This window comes from Chaetomium fimeti, assembly GCF_033439085.1.
Source record: "Chaetomium fimeti strain CBS 168.71 chromosome Unknown B0H64scaffold_5, whole genome shotgun sequence".
Classification (NCBI taxonomy): Eukaryota; Fungi; Ascomycota; class Sordariomycetes; order Sordariales; family Chaetomiaceae; genus Chaetomium; species Chaetomium fimeti.
In genome coordinates, this window is record NW_026944333.1 from 3,915,877 (window position 1) to 3,928,754 (window position 12,878).

General features: G+C 54.9%; 7 protein-coding genes across 7 annotated transcripts; 3 read left to right on the top strand and 4 right to left on the bottom strand.

Annotated features, from left to right (window-relative positions):
• The first annotated feature begins 314 nt into the window (after nucleotides 1-314).
• On the top strand, nucleotides 315-1,966 carry B0H64DRAFT_402515 (kinetochore Sim4 complex subunit FTA2-domain-containing protein). The gene is made up of 2 exons (XM_062804239.1): nucleotides 315-803; nucleotides 875-1,966. The coding sequence occupies exons 1-2, from the start codon at nucleotides 606-608 to the stop codon at nucleotides 1,652-1,654; spliced, it is 978 nt and encodes a 325-aa protein (XP_062658580.1). The 5' UTR covers nucleotides 315-605; the 3' UTR covers nucleotides 1,655-1,966.
• A 317-nt stretch (nucleotides 1,967-2,283) lies between these two features.
• On the bottom strand, nucleotides 2,284-3,380 carry B0H64DRAFT_402516 (uncharacterized protein). Its single transcript, XM_062804240.1, has 3 exons — nucleotides 2,976-3,380; nucleotides 2,639-2,913; nucleotides 2,284-2,590 (listed from the first exon to the last, which is right to left on the bottom strand). Exons 1-3 carry the CDS (start codon nucleotides 3,234-3,236, stop codon nucleotides 2,395-2,397), a joined length of 732 nt encoding a protein of 243 aa, XP_062658581.1. The 5' UTR covers nucleotides 3,237-3,380; the 3' UTR covers nucleotides 2,284-2,394.
• A 452-nt stretch (nucleotides 3,381-3,832) lies between these two features.
• Nucleotides 3,833-4,574, top strand: B0H64DRAFT_402518 (uncharacterized protein). The gene is made up of 2 exons (XM_062804241.1): nucleotides 3,833-4,137; nucleotides 4,198-4,574. The coding sequence occupies exons 1-2, from the start codon at nucleotides 3,967-3,969 to the stop codon at nucleotides 4,423-4,425; spliced, it is 399 nt and encodes a 132-aa protein (XP_062658582.1). The 5' UTR covers nucleotides 3,833-3,966; the 3' UTR covers nucleotides 4,426-4,574.
• B0H64DRAFT_402520 (uncharacterized protein) lies at nucleotides 4,489-6,264 on the top strand. Its single transcript, XM_062804242.1, has one exon. It carries the CDS (start codon nucleotides 4,978-4,980, stop codon nucleotides 6,046-6,048), a length of 1,071 nt encoding a protein of 356 aa, XP_062658583.1. The 5' UTR covers nucleotides 4,489-4,977; the 3' UTR covers nucleotides 6,049-6,264.
• A 1,168-nt stretch (nucleotides 6,265-7,432) lies between these two features.
• On the bottom strand, nucleotides 7,433-7,798 carry B0H64DRAFT_375787 (uncharacterized protein; the record flags this gene model as incomplete). The annotated part of the gene is made up of 1 exon (XM_062802438.1): nucleotides 7,433-7,798. One exon carries the CDS (start codon nucleotides 7,796-7,798, stop codon nucleotides 7,433-7,435), a length of 366 nt encoding a protein of 121 aa, XP_062658584.1.
• A 1,541-nt stretch (nucleotides 7,799-9,339) lies between these two features.
• Nucleotides 9,340-11,575, bottom strand: B0H64DRAFT_402523 (uncharacterized protein; the record flags this gene model as incomplete). The annotated part of the gene is made up of 3 exons (XM_062804243.1): nucleotides 11,500-11,575; nucleotides 10,823-11,433; nucleotides 9,340-10,756 (listed from the first exon to the last, which is right to left on the bottom strand). Coding segments are annotated over exons 2-3 (1,703 nt in total), but the record flags the coding sequence as incomplete, so codon positions are not given.
• On the bottom strand, nucleotides 11,430-12,084 carry B0H64DRAFT_402524 (uncharacterized protein). Its single transcript, XM_062804244.1, has one exon. The coding sequence runs from the start codon at nucleotides 11,719-11,721 to the stop codon at nucleotides 11,515-11,517; it is 207 nt and encodes a 68-aa protein (XP_062658586.1). The 5' UTR covers nucleotides 11,722-12,084; the 3' UTR covers nucleotides 11,430-11,514.
• Between the last annotated feature and the right edge of the window lie 794 nt (nucleotides 12,085-12,878).

Here is a 12,878-nt window from a genome sequence, read left to right on the forward strand (position 1 = left end):
CTGATCGACGATGCGGATAATGCGCGTTGAGGTATCGATAGATTTCTGTTTTTCTTAATTTTTATTGAACTTTTCGAAGATATCTTGGCAAGGCTTGGCGGGTCTTGGCGGTTTTTACCAAAAATTCACCAGTTTTTAAACCCATCAAGATCTCAGCGCGTATTATCCGCATTATTAATCGGATACAATATTCGAATCCTATATATTTAGATATATAGCTTAAGGTATTTGCGCGGTGCGCGTATGTGGTGGGTTGGTTGATATAGCTGTAGATAGTTCGACTGATTTCTGGTCTTCTGGCCGTTTTTTCAAAAATTAGAGCGTTTTTCGGCGCGTGCGCACGCCAAGACGACCAGGCGTTTGCCGGACACAGCAGAATATTTGGAATGTGGGCGTGGTTTCAATTCCAACTTGCAACGATCACCTCGAGCCTTAGGCCCCCGATCCCCCCGTGCCCGAACAAGTTGGTGAATCTCGTCGTTGACAACCTGCCTACATGGCAACTTTCTTGTTAGTCTAAGCCGAAGTTAGCATTCACAGCCCCACGTCGCTGCTCCATCTTGCGATTTCAACAGCGATACGACTCGGAGTTTGCCCTCAGCGCTATGGATCCCGCAACGCCTTCAGCAGACCACCCTAAACCTTTACCTCAACTCCCAGGGCCGAAGCTTGCACCTTTTACGCCAACCGCCCATGCCGAGATCGAATTTATCCACGAACTCGGCGACCCAACTGTTGATTTGGATTCTTTCGTTTGGAAGGTCCGGATCAACGGGGTGGCCCCGTACTACGCGCTCAAGATAGTGAGTAACGCTCTCGCCCGCTGCCAGCCATGTGACAACAGGGTTGACCCGGTGATGTGCGCAAGTACTAGTTCCGCTTCAATGCAGCTGCCCGACTACAAACAACAGTGGGCGGTTGGCTCAACCATAAGCTTGCATCTGACCAGCTCTACATCGACTATTTTGACCCTTTCAACGCAGAATGCCGAGCCTATGGCCGCCTGAAACAAGAGGACTACGAGGACCTTGCTATCCGCGCGCATGGGTACCTCTTGCTCACCCCCGAACAGGAGTTCGAGGTTATTACAAGGAGCACCAAAACCCATGCAGATGATCTGGACCCCGAGGACAACCCCGACCCTTGGGATCGGACGGATGAGCCCCTCGTCCTCGACCGCCCTGTTCACGCGATCGTCAAGGATTTGGCAACGGATGATAACCCCTTCTCAGCGGACCAAGTGAGCGATCTCTGCAGCGACCTGGAAAATTTGCACAAGCTCGGCATTCTTGTGAGAGACATTAAGATCATGAACTACCTCGGCGGTAAACTCGTCGACTTTAGCCGCGCATGGACAATGCCTAATCCGTCTTTCGATCGCATTCACCCATCACATCTGCGGGCCCAGAGGCAACGGGATGCCCATACACTGCAGGAATGTATCATTGATTGGGGGTTGGAATGTCGCTGGAACTGGGACGAAGTGGATTCCTGGAAGGAGCTGGGCGCGTGCGCGTGCGGCCAGAGCGAAAATGATGGCTATGGGGCTGATCCTAGGCGCTATGACTGGCGAAAATGGGAGGATGATCTCGAGGCGGTGGATGCGTTTCTGGAGCACGAGCTCTACGCTCCAGGACCTTATCAACGGATATAATGAGAGTAGGGATTGACGAATTACTCCTCCACCATGTTTTGTATCTTGCCCAGGTACCTACCCAAAGCTCAACAAGTAAAAAGAACGGCGTGATTTCTCACCCCGCCATGTGTAGGCGGCGTTGGCTACCTAGGCGGTCATCGAGATGTTCGTCACGGCTGGAACCCCTGCCAAGCGGGAGTTTCTGGCGACACAATACGGCATGCCTGCGGACCGCATCTTCTCGAGCCGAGATGTCTCCTTCGTGGCCGATCTCCGCGCGAGGACGGGCGGCCACGGCGTCGACGTGCTGCTCAACTCTTTGGCGGGGCGGTTGCTGCAGGAAAGTTTCAACTGCTTGGGCGAGTTTGGCCGCTTTGTGTGGGTTGGAAAGCGAGACCTTGAGCAGCACAGCGGCCTGGACATGCATCCCTTCACGCGTAACGTCTCCTTCATGTCTATGGATTTGCGCTCGTGGGGGAACCGCCGCGGTACCAGTGTAAGCTCGATCCTGCAAGAACTCATGCGGCTATTCGAGCAGAAGCAAACCCGCCCCGTGAGCCCTCTCACCGTATTCCCCATCTCGAAGGCGGAAAAGGCATTTCGGACGATGCAGTCAGGGCAGCATATGGGGAAGATTGTGGTCCCGGTCAGCTTTCCATGTGTGATATTAATTGCGCATCTTGCATTCGACACTCTCAACTTAGTAGGCAGGTGGTTACCGCCCGACTCGTACAGGTAACTTTATCTCCCTCCAGATTTCACGTAGCGGCCTCGTTGATGGCCGGCGCCGCATTTTGAGCAGCTCCAGATGGTTGCTCCTGCCGTAGAAATTTAACAGTGAACTCAACCGTCAGCTGGCCAGTCGGGAACCTCCAGGTGCTAAGATTCCGTCGCCATGAGGGATCCCGGAAAGGAGACGCGCAGGATGAGACGAAGAGGACCGCGTGAGCACATCTAGCGACTTGTTAACAAAGCTCTGCAGCTCCCAGGGGCAAGACCTACCCAAGAAGAAACGCCGAAGCCAGATACGTCCACAGGAGGATATGGAACTTCGCCGCCCACTGCTCGCATCTAAGGAATCTCTCGTCGTCCCCCACATCACCATATACACGGCACGGGCGGACTTGGAGAAGGGTATCGGCAGCTTGAATGGACGTCATCACGAAAAACATTGCTAGGCCGGCGTGTATTATCGCCGCTACCAGCGCCGGCATCAGCACTCCGACCCGGCGGACGCGCACCAGATTGCCGATAGCCCATGATGCAGAAAGGATTCCCTGTGCAGACCTTGTCAACTTCTCCGTCAGTGATATGGGGTGCATGGGGGGGTATGGCATACAGCGAAGAGAGTGGGGGAGATGTTGTCTTGGATTGTCCAGATCAAGTGGTACACCCGCGGGCTGTTGTATTGGTTGATTGCATAAACCGCGACTGCCAGGCTGATGGCCAAGATTCCACCCAGCGCTGTCACCCAGTGGCCGGCGATCACGGCGCGTGGCACTGGCCGGGTTGGTGGTCTTGATCCATTTTGTGGCAGGAGCGGTGTCCGTTCAGTGGCTGGCGTGCTGGCGGCGCGTTCCTGGTCTGGCTGGGGATCCATCGGAAAGCAAAAACAACGTACAATCGTAATCGCGATGGACGTTGATTGAGATGAAGATGGGAAATTGCATTTGGTATTCGTACCGAGACGCGTGACTTCAGGCAGCCACTCGCGCGCTTTCGTGTGTCAGCGAGCGAAATCCCAAAATCCTGCTTGCCAAGACCCGGAATCCGGGTAACCGGCTCTCGGGATGGTGAGGTCCCTGGGTATGAGTCGAATTTAGGGGAATACGAGCTTTGTCGATGTTTTGCAAAGCTTCTAGTTATGACCTACTTAGGTGCCAGTATCGCCGTTTAACTTGGACGCTGATGTTCTCTTTCTTATTGATTTCTGAGTCAAGTGCCCATTGTTTCTGTTTCCACTCTTTTCCCCCCTTTAAGTATTCCGTCTTGTTTCCTTTTCTTTGTTTTTATTTCTTTTTCTTCATTTTTCTTATTTTTCTTTAGAACACTCGAAGTTGGGAGTGTATCCACTCTCCGATGGCTTTGGGGTCATTTTTCTTTGTCGAAATCGTCACTTGACTGCCTTGGATCAATGACGCTGGTACATAGTAGAGATTTCTAGCAGCGGAGGTGCGAAGGTAACACTTTTGATGACATCACACAACTGCCCAGGCTCGTCCAGTTCTCTTCGTTCGACGTGTCAAAAACAAGACTCGCTAAATTATTCTTCTCCCCATTACGTATCCCCACAAAACATCTCAACTGCCGTGCAATGAAGAAAACAGAAGATGACTTCTTTATCCAAGACGCGAACTGCTACGGCACAACTGACGGCGAATTATAGCTGCGCGCGCGTTGCCCTCCTGAAATTCAATGACCGAAGGCCTTTCACTGCATGCACACTTCGGGCCATCTCTAGCAACCCTAGCCGCCCCCCAACATCAACGTTGGATCCCGGAGTAGGTCTGCCCGTTTTCCGGACATACTGAATGGATTCACTGATCACGCATCGCACAAAGGGAGGGACCGACGCACTGCCGAGTCAAAAGCAAACAGCAAAGACTCAGAGTGGGGTGGAACCACTTGTCCCAAATCAAAAGAAAACGCAGAAGGAGATGGACGAGGAGCTGCGGCAGAAAATGGAGGGGATATCAGGCGACGGAGGCGCGTCGGGCGTCGTGTATGAGGATGGAAAACCGGTTGCCATGAAGAGGTCAGTCAGGGAGAACATGTTTCGATATATCTGATTGGGCGATGGAACCTGGCGATCATCAGGGGCTGGTCCCGCCGGCCCGGTCGATTTGAGCAGAACACAAACATATTGTGGCTTCTTTTGCCAAGGGCATTGAAATTTGACTTAGTATGTATCATAGGTGGAATCGTCGCGCTTCTTTAACCCTTCTCGGTGTAAGCTTGAGCGGTTGAGCCTCACCGTTGTCCTCGAATGCCGGTCTTTTCGCGCGCGTCGTTTTAAGTCGAAGCCAAGCCGGGCATCACTACTCCGCTGGGGGTAGCAGCGAAGCCCCTTAATAAGTGGCGCGCTTGATTAAGCTGCTCGGCGACACATTGACGCGAATTTCCGCCAAACAGCCTGCCTCGGAACCATATTGTCCGGGGGCTGTTATATCGCCCTTTGGGGATAACAGCCACAACACAACCGCACTCCACCATTTCTCGATGGATTGAGTGCCGACTTTGCGGGGGGATTAAATAAAGCTAGCAAGCCCCCTGCCTCACAACTTTGGTTCAGCCCTCCACAAGGACCCCATCACCATTCCGAGGCCCCAACAACCACAGTCATGGCCCAATTCACCCTTTCCCTCCTCACGGCGGCCCTGGCGCTTGCCTCTGCCGCCCAGGCCCAATGCGGCTCCGGCTCGCCCGACGCCACCGTGACCGGCTCCGGCAACTCCTTTACCGCTAAGAAGGGTTCAAGCGACGTCTACTCGGGTTCCGACTACCGTGCCGCCATCCAAGCCGCCCTCGACTCCATCTCTAGCGGCCAGCGTGTGGCCGTCATGGCTTCGGGCTCCATCGGCGCGAACACCCTCACGATCGAGAGCGGCAAGATCTTCGAAGGCTGCGGCACCATCGACGTGGGCAACAAATCCGGCCGGGGCGCGATCGAGTCGACCGATACCACCGACGTGCAGATCCCCTACCTGACCATGACGGGTAACCCCTACTTCGGTCTGCGCTTCTCGGGCACCACCGGCCTCACCCTCGGCAAGATCACCATGAACCTGAGCGGCGGCATGGGCATCCGCTTCGACCGCGACCGCGCGGCCAACTCGGACGTCAAGATGGACGTCATCAGCGTGACGGGTGCCGGCAGCCACGCCGTCGAGGTGTGGAACATCGACGGCCTCGAGATCAACCAGGTGATCGCGCGCGACGTGGGCGAGTGCGGGCTGCTGCTGCAGGCGACGAGGAACGCGCACGTCGGGCTGGTGGACGGCGACAACGTGGCGGCAGGCAATGGCTACGCGACCTTCCGCATGGCCAACAACAACGGGCAGAACGAGAACGGCAACTACAACACCAACGTCTACATCGACAAGGTGGTCTCGCGCGGCGGCGGGCGCGGCATCTTCTGCGTGTCGCAGTCCGGCGGCGTCGTCATCGAGGAGATCGACCTGGCCAACAACGGCAACAACGCGATCCTCATCGAGAACTGCTACAACCTCTCCATCCGCGGCGGCAAGGTCAACGGCGGCGGCGAGGTCCGTATCGCGGCCCGCTCCGAATTCCCCAACACCCGCGACATTTGGATCAACCTCCAGGTGGACGGCACCTCGGTGCGCGAGTCGCCGTGCGCTGACAACTCCAACTGGACCCTTTCCGGGAGCGGACAGAGGAACGTCTGCTAGGGTCGCGTAGGGCCGGCCAGAGGGGGTTACGGAAAAGGTGGGATGATGGAGGCCAAGGGATCATGTGTTCGTTTCAGATCAGATGGTACGAGGACGGCTAGCCTCCCTACCTAACCAGTAAAATAACTCGAGGTCTTTCGGCGCAAAATGTCATTCTTGTTCCGGTCGGCTACATTGGCTTTGTAAGGCCGGAGAAAGAACCACATTGTGTGCCCCATACCAACGTAACGGAGCCTACTTTGTTCTAAACCCGCGATGGTACAGGAGGTTGTATTAAAAGTCACCCCTATTATAGCAGGTCAACCCTCTCTCGTTCACCACAAAACCTCAACCACCTAGTCACTGCAGCCCACTTACAACAGCGGTCCATTCAACAAGCGATAATACGTAATTATTGCCCCCTCGCTCATCATGGATCACGATTACAAGCTCCGTCTTTTGTTCCCCAAGGGCCCTATTAAGCTATCGAGGGTAACAAGGGCGTATGTCAGTATACCGTTGGAACTAATCAAGGGGATCAACGTTCTAAACAACCCCGGGCCGGATGAGATCTTGGATAGGTCGTCCTCGGCAATGCGGCTTTTGTTCGACAACCTCAAGGAGGCAATGTCACCTTGGTCTGATATCCCTGAGGAGTGGACAGTCCCTCCGAGTCCTTTGTCCCTCAAGGTTATTCGCAACTCCGGCACATGGGATTTGACTGGCGTCGGCTTCACAATGTCGAGACCTAATTCGCGTAGCAAGGGAGAAGGCTTGGATGTCGAAATCAAATGCCGAACTCGGTCTTCAGGGGGTAAGTTGGACTGCGAAGTCTCCCCGGCCCCGTGGGAACTTGAACTCTCCCATTTTACCATTGAGTAGTTGCCGTTCGGTAACGAAACGGAAAGTCGTTTTGGTGACCACGTTGGGTGATACCGATTCCATGGCCCGTTTTAACGATGAAAAAATAAAAAACAAGGTGTACGTTGGTAAAGTGGTAGACAGTCCATTTACAGATCTATCAATTTACTATCCCAGCTGCACTAGCACTCTCCCTTGTTTACTAAGGGAATATCCTCACGGTTGATTTGCCCCCTTTAAAAGCAGTCGTCGAGAACAGAACTACGAATGACCGTTACAGTGACCGAAACCTTTCAGTAGGACTATTTTCCCGCGTGTTCATGCTCGAGGAACAACGCAGGCTTTCGCGCGCGTGGGTGAGCAAGCCGTTGGTATTTATTCAGCGAGGAGTTTCATAGCCGGGTATTTCAGTTACCCCCACGAACCTACAAAACGAGAATCACAATTACAGCCATAACCCCTTGCATCCACTTTGCCTCCCATTTCGTCCCCCCTCCCCCCTTGGCATCAACCCCAGCCCGCATCACCCCCCCCCTACCGGTACCTAAACCCGCCAGCACGTCGTCTTAAAACACGACGCGCGATCGCGCCAGTCCTCGCGCAGCGCCTTCTTAGTATCCACACTAAAGTACGGGCCGTTCATGCCATCGCAATCAAACCCCTCAAACAGCTGCAGCTTGCAGCGCGTGTTGGGGTTGGTCTGCCGGTCGTACGCGTAGTAGGTGATGGACGCCGCGCGGTACCGGTGCTCCTTGGGGATGATGTGGCACGCGCTGCCCGGGTTGCCGGGGCCGGATGCCGTGTAGCTGCTGCCGCCGAGGTTCGAGTGGTCGTGCAGGTACACGCGCCACGCGTCGGTGCTGCCGGCGAGGGCGAGGGTGAGGGCGGTGGTGAGGGTGGTGAACTTCATTGTGGTGGAGGCTGATGGGGTTGGTGAGTGGGTGGTTCAGAGGTTTGGGAGTGCGCTGTCAAGGACTGACTTGGCTGGGTTGTTGGAATGGGAAGTGAGGTGGTCGGCTCGAAACATAGCAATCATCGTCGACGCCAGTAGTTTTATACACGATATCCCTCTCTTCCCTTAACCCACGTGCTTGTCACTGCCGTGGAAGTCGACGCCAGAAGCATGCCAGCAGGCTTCCTATCCCTCCGAAGAAGTGGTAATCCGAGCTTTCTCGTCTGAGCCTCTGAATCCATCAACACACCACGGCGAGGCCCACGTGTACCTGAACACCCGCAAAGTCCATGAAGCGAGAGTCAGCGCTCATAATCTGGTCCTTTTCACCCCACCGAGCCTGCACCCTCAAATTCCTTTCCATGTGCTTGTCGCAACGGCTTCCACAGTAGGCATCCGCTTGCCCTTCGTGATAAGCACTAAGCTCCGTTTGTTGGCGTCCCCGGCCCGATTAGGCGGTACCCCCGACGCGGGCGACGAGTTGATGGAGAGAAAGAGTCTGATGAGCGGGGCGCCTCGGGGTTGGCGCGCCCTTTCGATGTTCGCCAAGCTGTTTCCTCGGACTCCCGCGGTGACCGAGGGAACGTCATCACTCCCATCCTCACGGTCTTGCCTCGAGCGTAGTGCTGAGAACATGCAGCCATCATCTTTCTCACCACAATGTCCAACATGGATTGTGTGTTGCCCTTCTTCCCCGGAATTCCTAAGCGCTATCTGCCGCCCTGATACTCGCCGTATTCCGATGCTCTGGCGGCGGCGGGCCGACACCGGAGGTTACAATGCATATTACAATTGTGATGGGTAGCGGGCTCTGTGCGGCCGGGCACGCGGCAGCTGGAGGTGAGTGGTTCTTCGAGGAGCTTCCTCAGGGCGTGCTTGACCGGATAGTGGGAGCTGACTTAGGCCCGGGCCCGCGTCGAGTTGACGAGGGAGCTAGAGAAAGACGGCGTCGCGTTGTTTTCGGCCGCACCGTACTCCATTTCCAACGTCACGGGAGGTTTCAATCTTCGATATAGGTTAAGTCAAGAAAGCGCTGTTCTGTCCGCCGAATTTGGCTGGCGTGTCTCGCCATATGAGGCGGCCTGGAGAGTGTGGGGGGCGTCTAGAGTCCCAAGGAAGAACCACCCAGTACCTGTCATCGTGTGGTCCTACAATCCTGCCCTTCGCATCTCCGCCATAGCATGCGCTGCCAGTCTACGGAATTGTTGAAAACCCCAATCCTTGTGCAAACATCCTGAACCAGGTTCTTGGCCCCGGGAGCCGTTTTAGGCTCCTAGAGCTAGCAAGTTAAAATGGCTCCTTCCTCCTTGCTGGTTTCCTCGCGTCGTCCACTCTTCCCGCTAAAGTTAGAGTAATTATCCCCTATCTCTCTCTCTTTTCGGAACCTTGTCTTCCTCTCGAGCGGCGCGCCCGAAACCAACGGCATAACACCCCGTCAGCCCTAGCGGAGGAGCTTATCACCATACCGACTTTCACCAAACACTGCACTAAGCGAGAGGCTGAGCGACGAGATATTATTGGAAGTTGTGGATATCTTGGGAACTGGGGACGGATGCGCCCGGTGTTTGGGGTGCCTTGGCTGGCAGCTATGTTACAGGGTCTGGGAAACACCGACCTCCTCCCAACAACTTCAAACGTGTATGCATCTTAGTTACAGGACCCCTTCGCACTAGCAACGCAAATCCCAACTGTGGAAATAAGAAGACCCCATATCGAGTAGATAGTATCTTCCTTGTGTGCCTCCTCGCACACCCTGATCTTCTCTATAATAGTGCCACCACCTCGAATGACGTTCTCCTGAAAACTTTGGGGGATGCGCTTAATCGTGCATGCAAGCATTGTGTAGCGCCATAAGCAATAGGAGCAAAAGAACCCCTCCCCAGCGATACTTCCAAGGTCGCCCGACAACGAATAGGCTAGCCAAAGCCCGGCGGAGTTTAATACAATGGAATCACAGGCACTGATTACCGAGAGAAAAGGGCTCGAATCCTTAGCGACTCTTTCCTCCACAGTAGAGGTATTTTCTCGCTCAGGAGCAACATCCCCCGTCTTCAGTGTCATCTTGTTATGTTTTGTTCTCCTGCGGAGTGCTTTCTTCCCTGGAAATTCGGCCTCCTGCGGTCCGTCGTCCCTCTGATCAACAACTCCTTGTTCTAGGGTATCATCCGGTAGAGTGCCTATCCGCCGCATGGTAATCCCGTCCTGCAAGGTCCACTCCACTTGCAGGATCTCCTTATGGAGACTTCCAGGCTGCCTCAAGTGTCGTGGCAACAAGGTGAAACACGCCATAGACGTCATTGCCAGAGCGGCATTCGCCGCGACATCCGAGATTTCCGCACTTAATGGTGCTAAAACCACGAGGCTGGTAGACAGAAGGAGAGTCCGCAGGTGGTTCAAGCCCTCAGTCGCGGATAGGATCGGTAATGCAGCTGTCGTTATGAAGTAGGAGGCCCACGAAACAGCGCTCATCCGTGATATCTGCCCGCTGAGTGCACCGGTCTCAAGAGCGAATATACAGTCGAATATGCTAATGCTCGCCCCCAGGAATGTATCCAAGAGCGACCGCGTGGATGGTTGTGGGCGTATGGGTGTAGACGTCCGCTCGAGATGTAGTATCCCCGTTCGACAGATAATGGTTGCTAACAATCGGAATAGTAGAGCCCAGAGCAGCCTGAACCTGATTTCGGGAATCGAGGATATAAAGTTCGAATACGAACTTTCGGGACCGGAAGATCTCATGAAGCACACTGAGGCCACTCCATCCTCGCACGCCCGGAGGTAGGCTATCAAGGCGTCCATGTAAGCCCGACCGAGATAAGCAGCTACGCTACCAATTTCGGGGCCGATGTTGGGAAGAGATCGGACTCGAATTCCCGTAGAGAGAGAAGTTTGGCACGCCGTACTGTTTTGAAGATCCTACAGAATTAACGTTATCAATCCAGTTTTCCGTGGGCGCTGAGTCCTCAATTGTGAAGAGTATACCTCATAGGTTCTGCATGCTTGATAAAGAGCCAGGTCGTAGCTCTTTTTCGCGTAGTAATTGGCATAATTCAGACCGGACCAGGAAATTGCGCCAAGGATGACAGCGAAAATAAACCCGAGTGTGGTCGAGGTGAGCCCGATTTTGTCAAGAAACCGGCTGAAGTTTGATTTAGCCTCGGGTTGATGAGGAGGGGTTTCCTGATCAGTCGGTCCGTTGGAGCCAGGAGTTGGCTCTGGAGTGTGGTCATCAGTTGCGCGCGGCGGGGTAATGCCAACGGTAACAGGGACGGGCACATTGGCGGATTCGATTTCGCGGTTGACAGCTGCGACAAGGCCAGTCGTATCCGGCTCTTCGCCGCCTAGGTTGGAACCGGGGCTTTCAGCAGGCGGAGAATTTCGCTCGCCAGTGTCAAGATGAAGTTCTCGTAAGCGAATCATGTTTTCGAAGGCGCTGGCGAAGACCTTCCGGTAAGGGAGCGCTGTCGAACAGGCGGATCGGTAGGTACCTGAGTTCTCTCGTTCATTTTTACGCAGCGATTCGTGACTCGGGAGATGCCTTGCCGGACCATTGGTTGATCCGGCCGTTGATGGAAACCCAATAGGAACAGGAGGTTAGCACAGCCACCCCCCTTTGCTGATGAACGGGGGGTTCAGCTAATAAACCTTTCTCTCGTGAGCTATGGCCCACGACTTCACCAAACCAAGATCAGGATGTAGGTGAGATCGATGCCGAGGGGACTCTCAATGATTTCGTGGAGGAGCGTGAACAGCTTCATCAGCGGGTTGAGCTGGAACCCGAGAAGCGGCGAAAGGGTGTCGAGGAGTCCATCGGGAAGCCCGTGTTTGGAGCTGTTACCGTCATGGCTGGTGTTGGCCACGAGGGTAGGCAGGGCGTCCATGGTGGCGTGGAGCGAGTGAACAAGCGAGTGGGGGAGTTAGTGGCAATGAGAAAGAGTAGATAAGCAGATAAGTAAGGCGAGGGATGTCTTTGGGAGAAGTGGGTATGAGTTTATATTCTTCAGACGGAGGAGGCCCTACGGGCAGTACCAAAGGCTGCGTTGCGGCTGAACGATAGTTCGAGGATGCTGGGGAGAAGAAGCAGCGGGGGGGCTTTCGACCTTGTTAAAAACATCCCTAGGCCCAATTCAATGTAAGGGACCTAAAACTCTCGGCAGTGTCTACATCCACGTTTCCTCCTAGGTGATCCGCGTAACTAGGTAACCCAGCTTGTCACAGCGGCTTGCTGGTATAGAGTGAATACATTGCGAAAATCCTAATCAACAAAAGGAAAGCCATTCAAAGAGCGCCTCAAGTCAACCAGCTTTGCCTGCCGTCGTAGACCACAGTAACCGGCGCCTGACCGAGGAGGATTTGCAAGAGCCCGAACCCCAGCTCTCCGTCAGTGGCAGGGACTTGATCTACCCTATTCTTGTGCTGTGTCCCAAACTGCCATTCTTCCGCATGGCGTCAAAAATGCAAATCGGCTTGGGCAAACTCTGAGCCATCTTGTCGCACGTATGTTCCCGCCGACGCACGTGTGTTCCCGCCCATGTACAGATTACTGCGCTGAGGCATGCTTTCCCCGGCCCCACTCCGCCGCCGCCGGCCCGGCCCCGATCCGCAATTCCCGCACCTCCCCAGCAATTGCCCCACTCATCGCACCGCAACCGTCATGTCGCTGGCCGACGCCGCATCACAACCACCTCCGACTTCGCGCTATCTCCTTGCGGGGCCTCACCCCAATCAACAATCCCAGACTCCTCAATGTTGTTGGCAGCTCCCGCAAGACCAACATCGACAATACCACGGAGGGGCGCAGGGAGCCTTCGAGCTCGGCTTTGCCCTGCATCGGGAACTGAATCCTTACGGGCGCGTTTCCCAGTCATGCCCATCGCTGCTGGTGGTGCCAGCGGCGTAGCGTTGCCACCGATGGGCTCGGGCGGTGGTCGTATTGCTAGTTCGCTAGACCCCTCCTCCCTAACCTTCACCCAGTCGAACTCGCCATCATCAACCTCGCCAATCGTTGTCTCTTGCTTCTTCTCCCCGATTCGCTTGC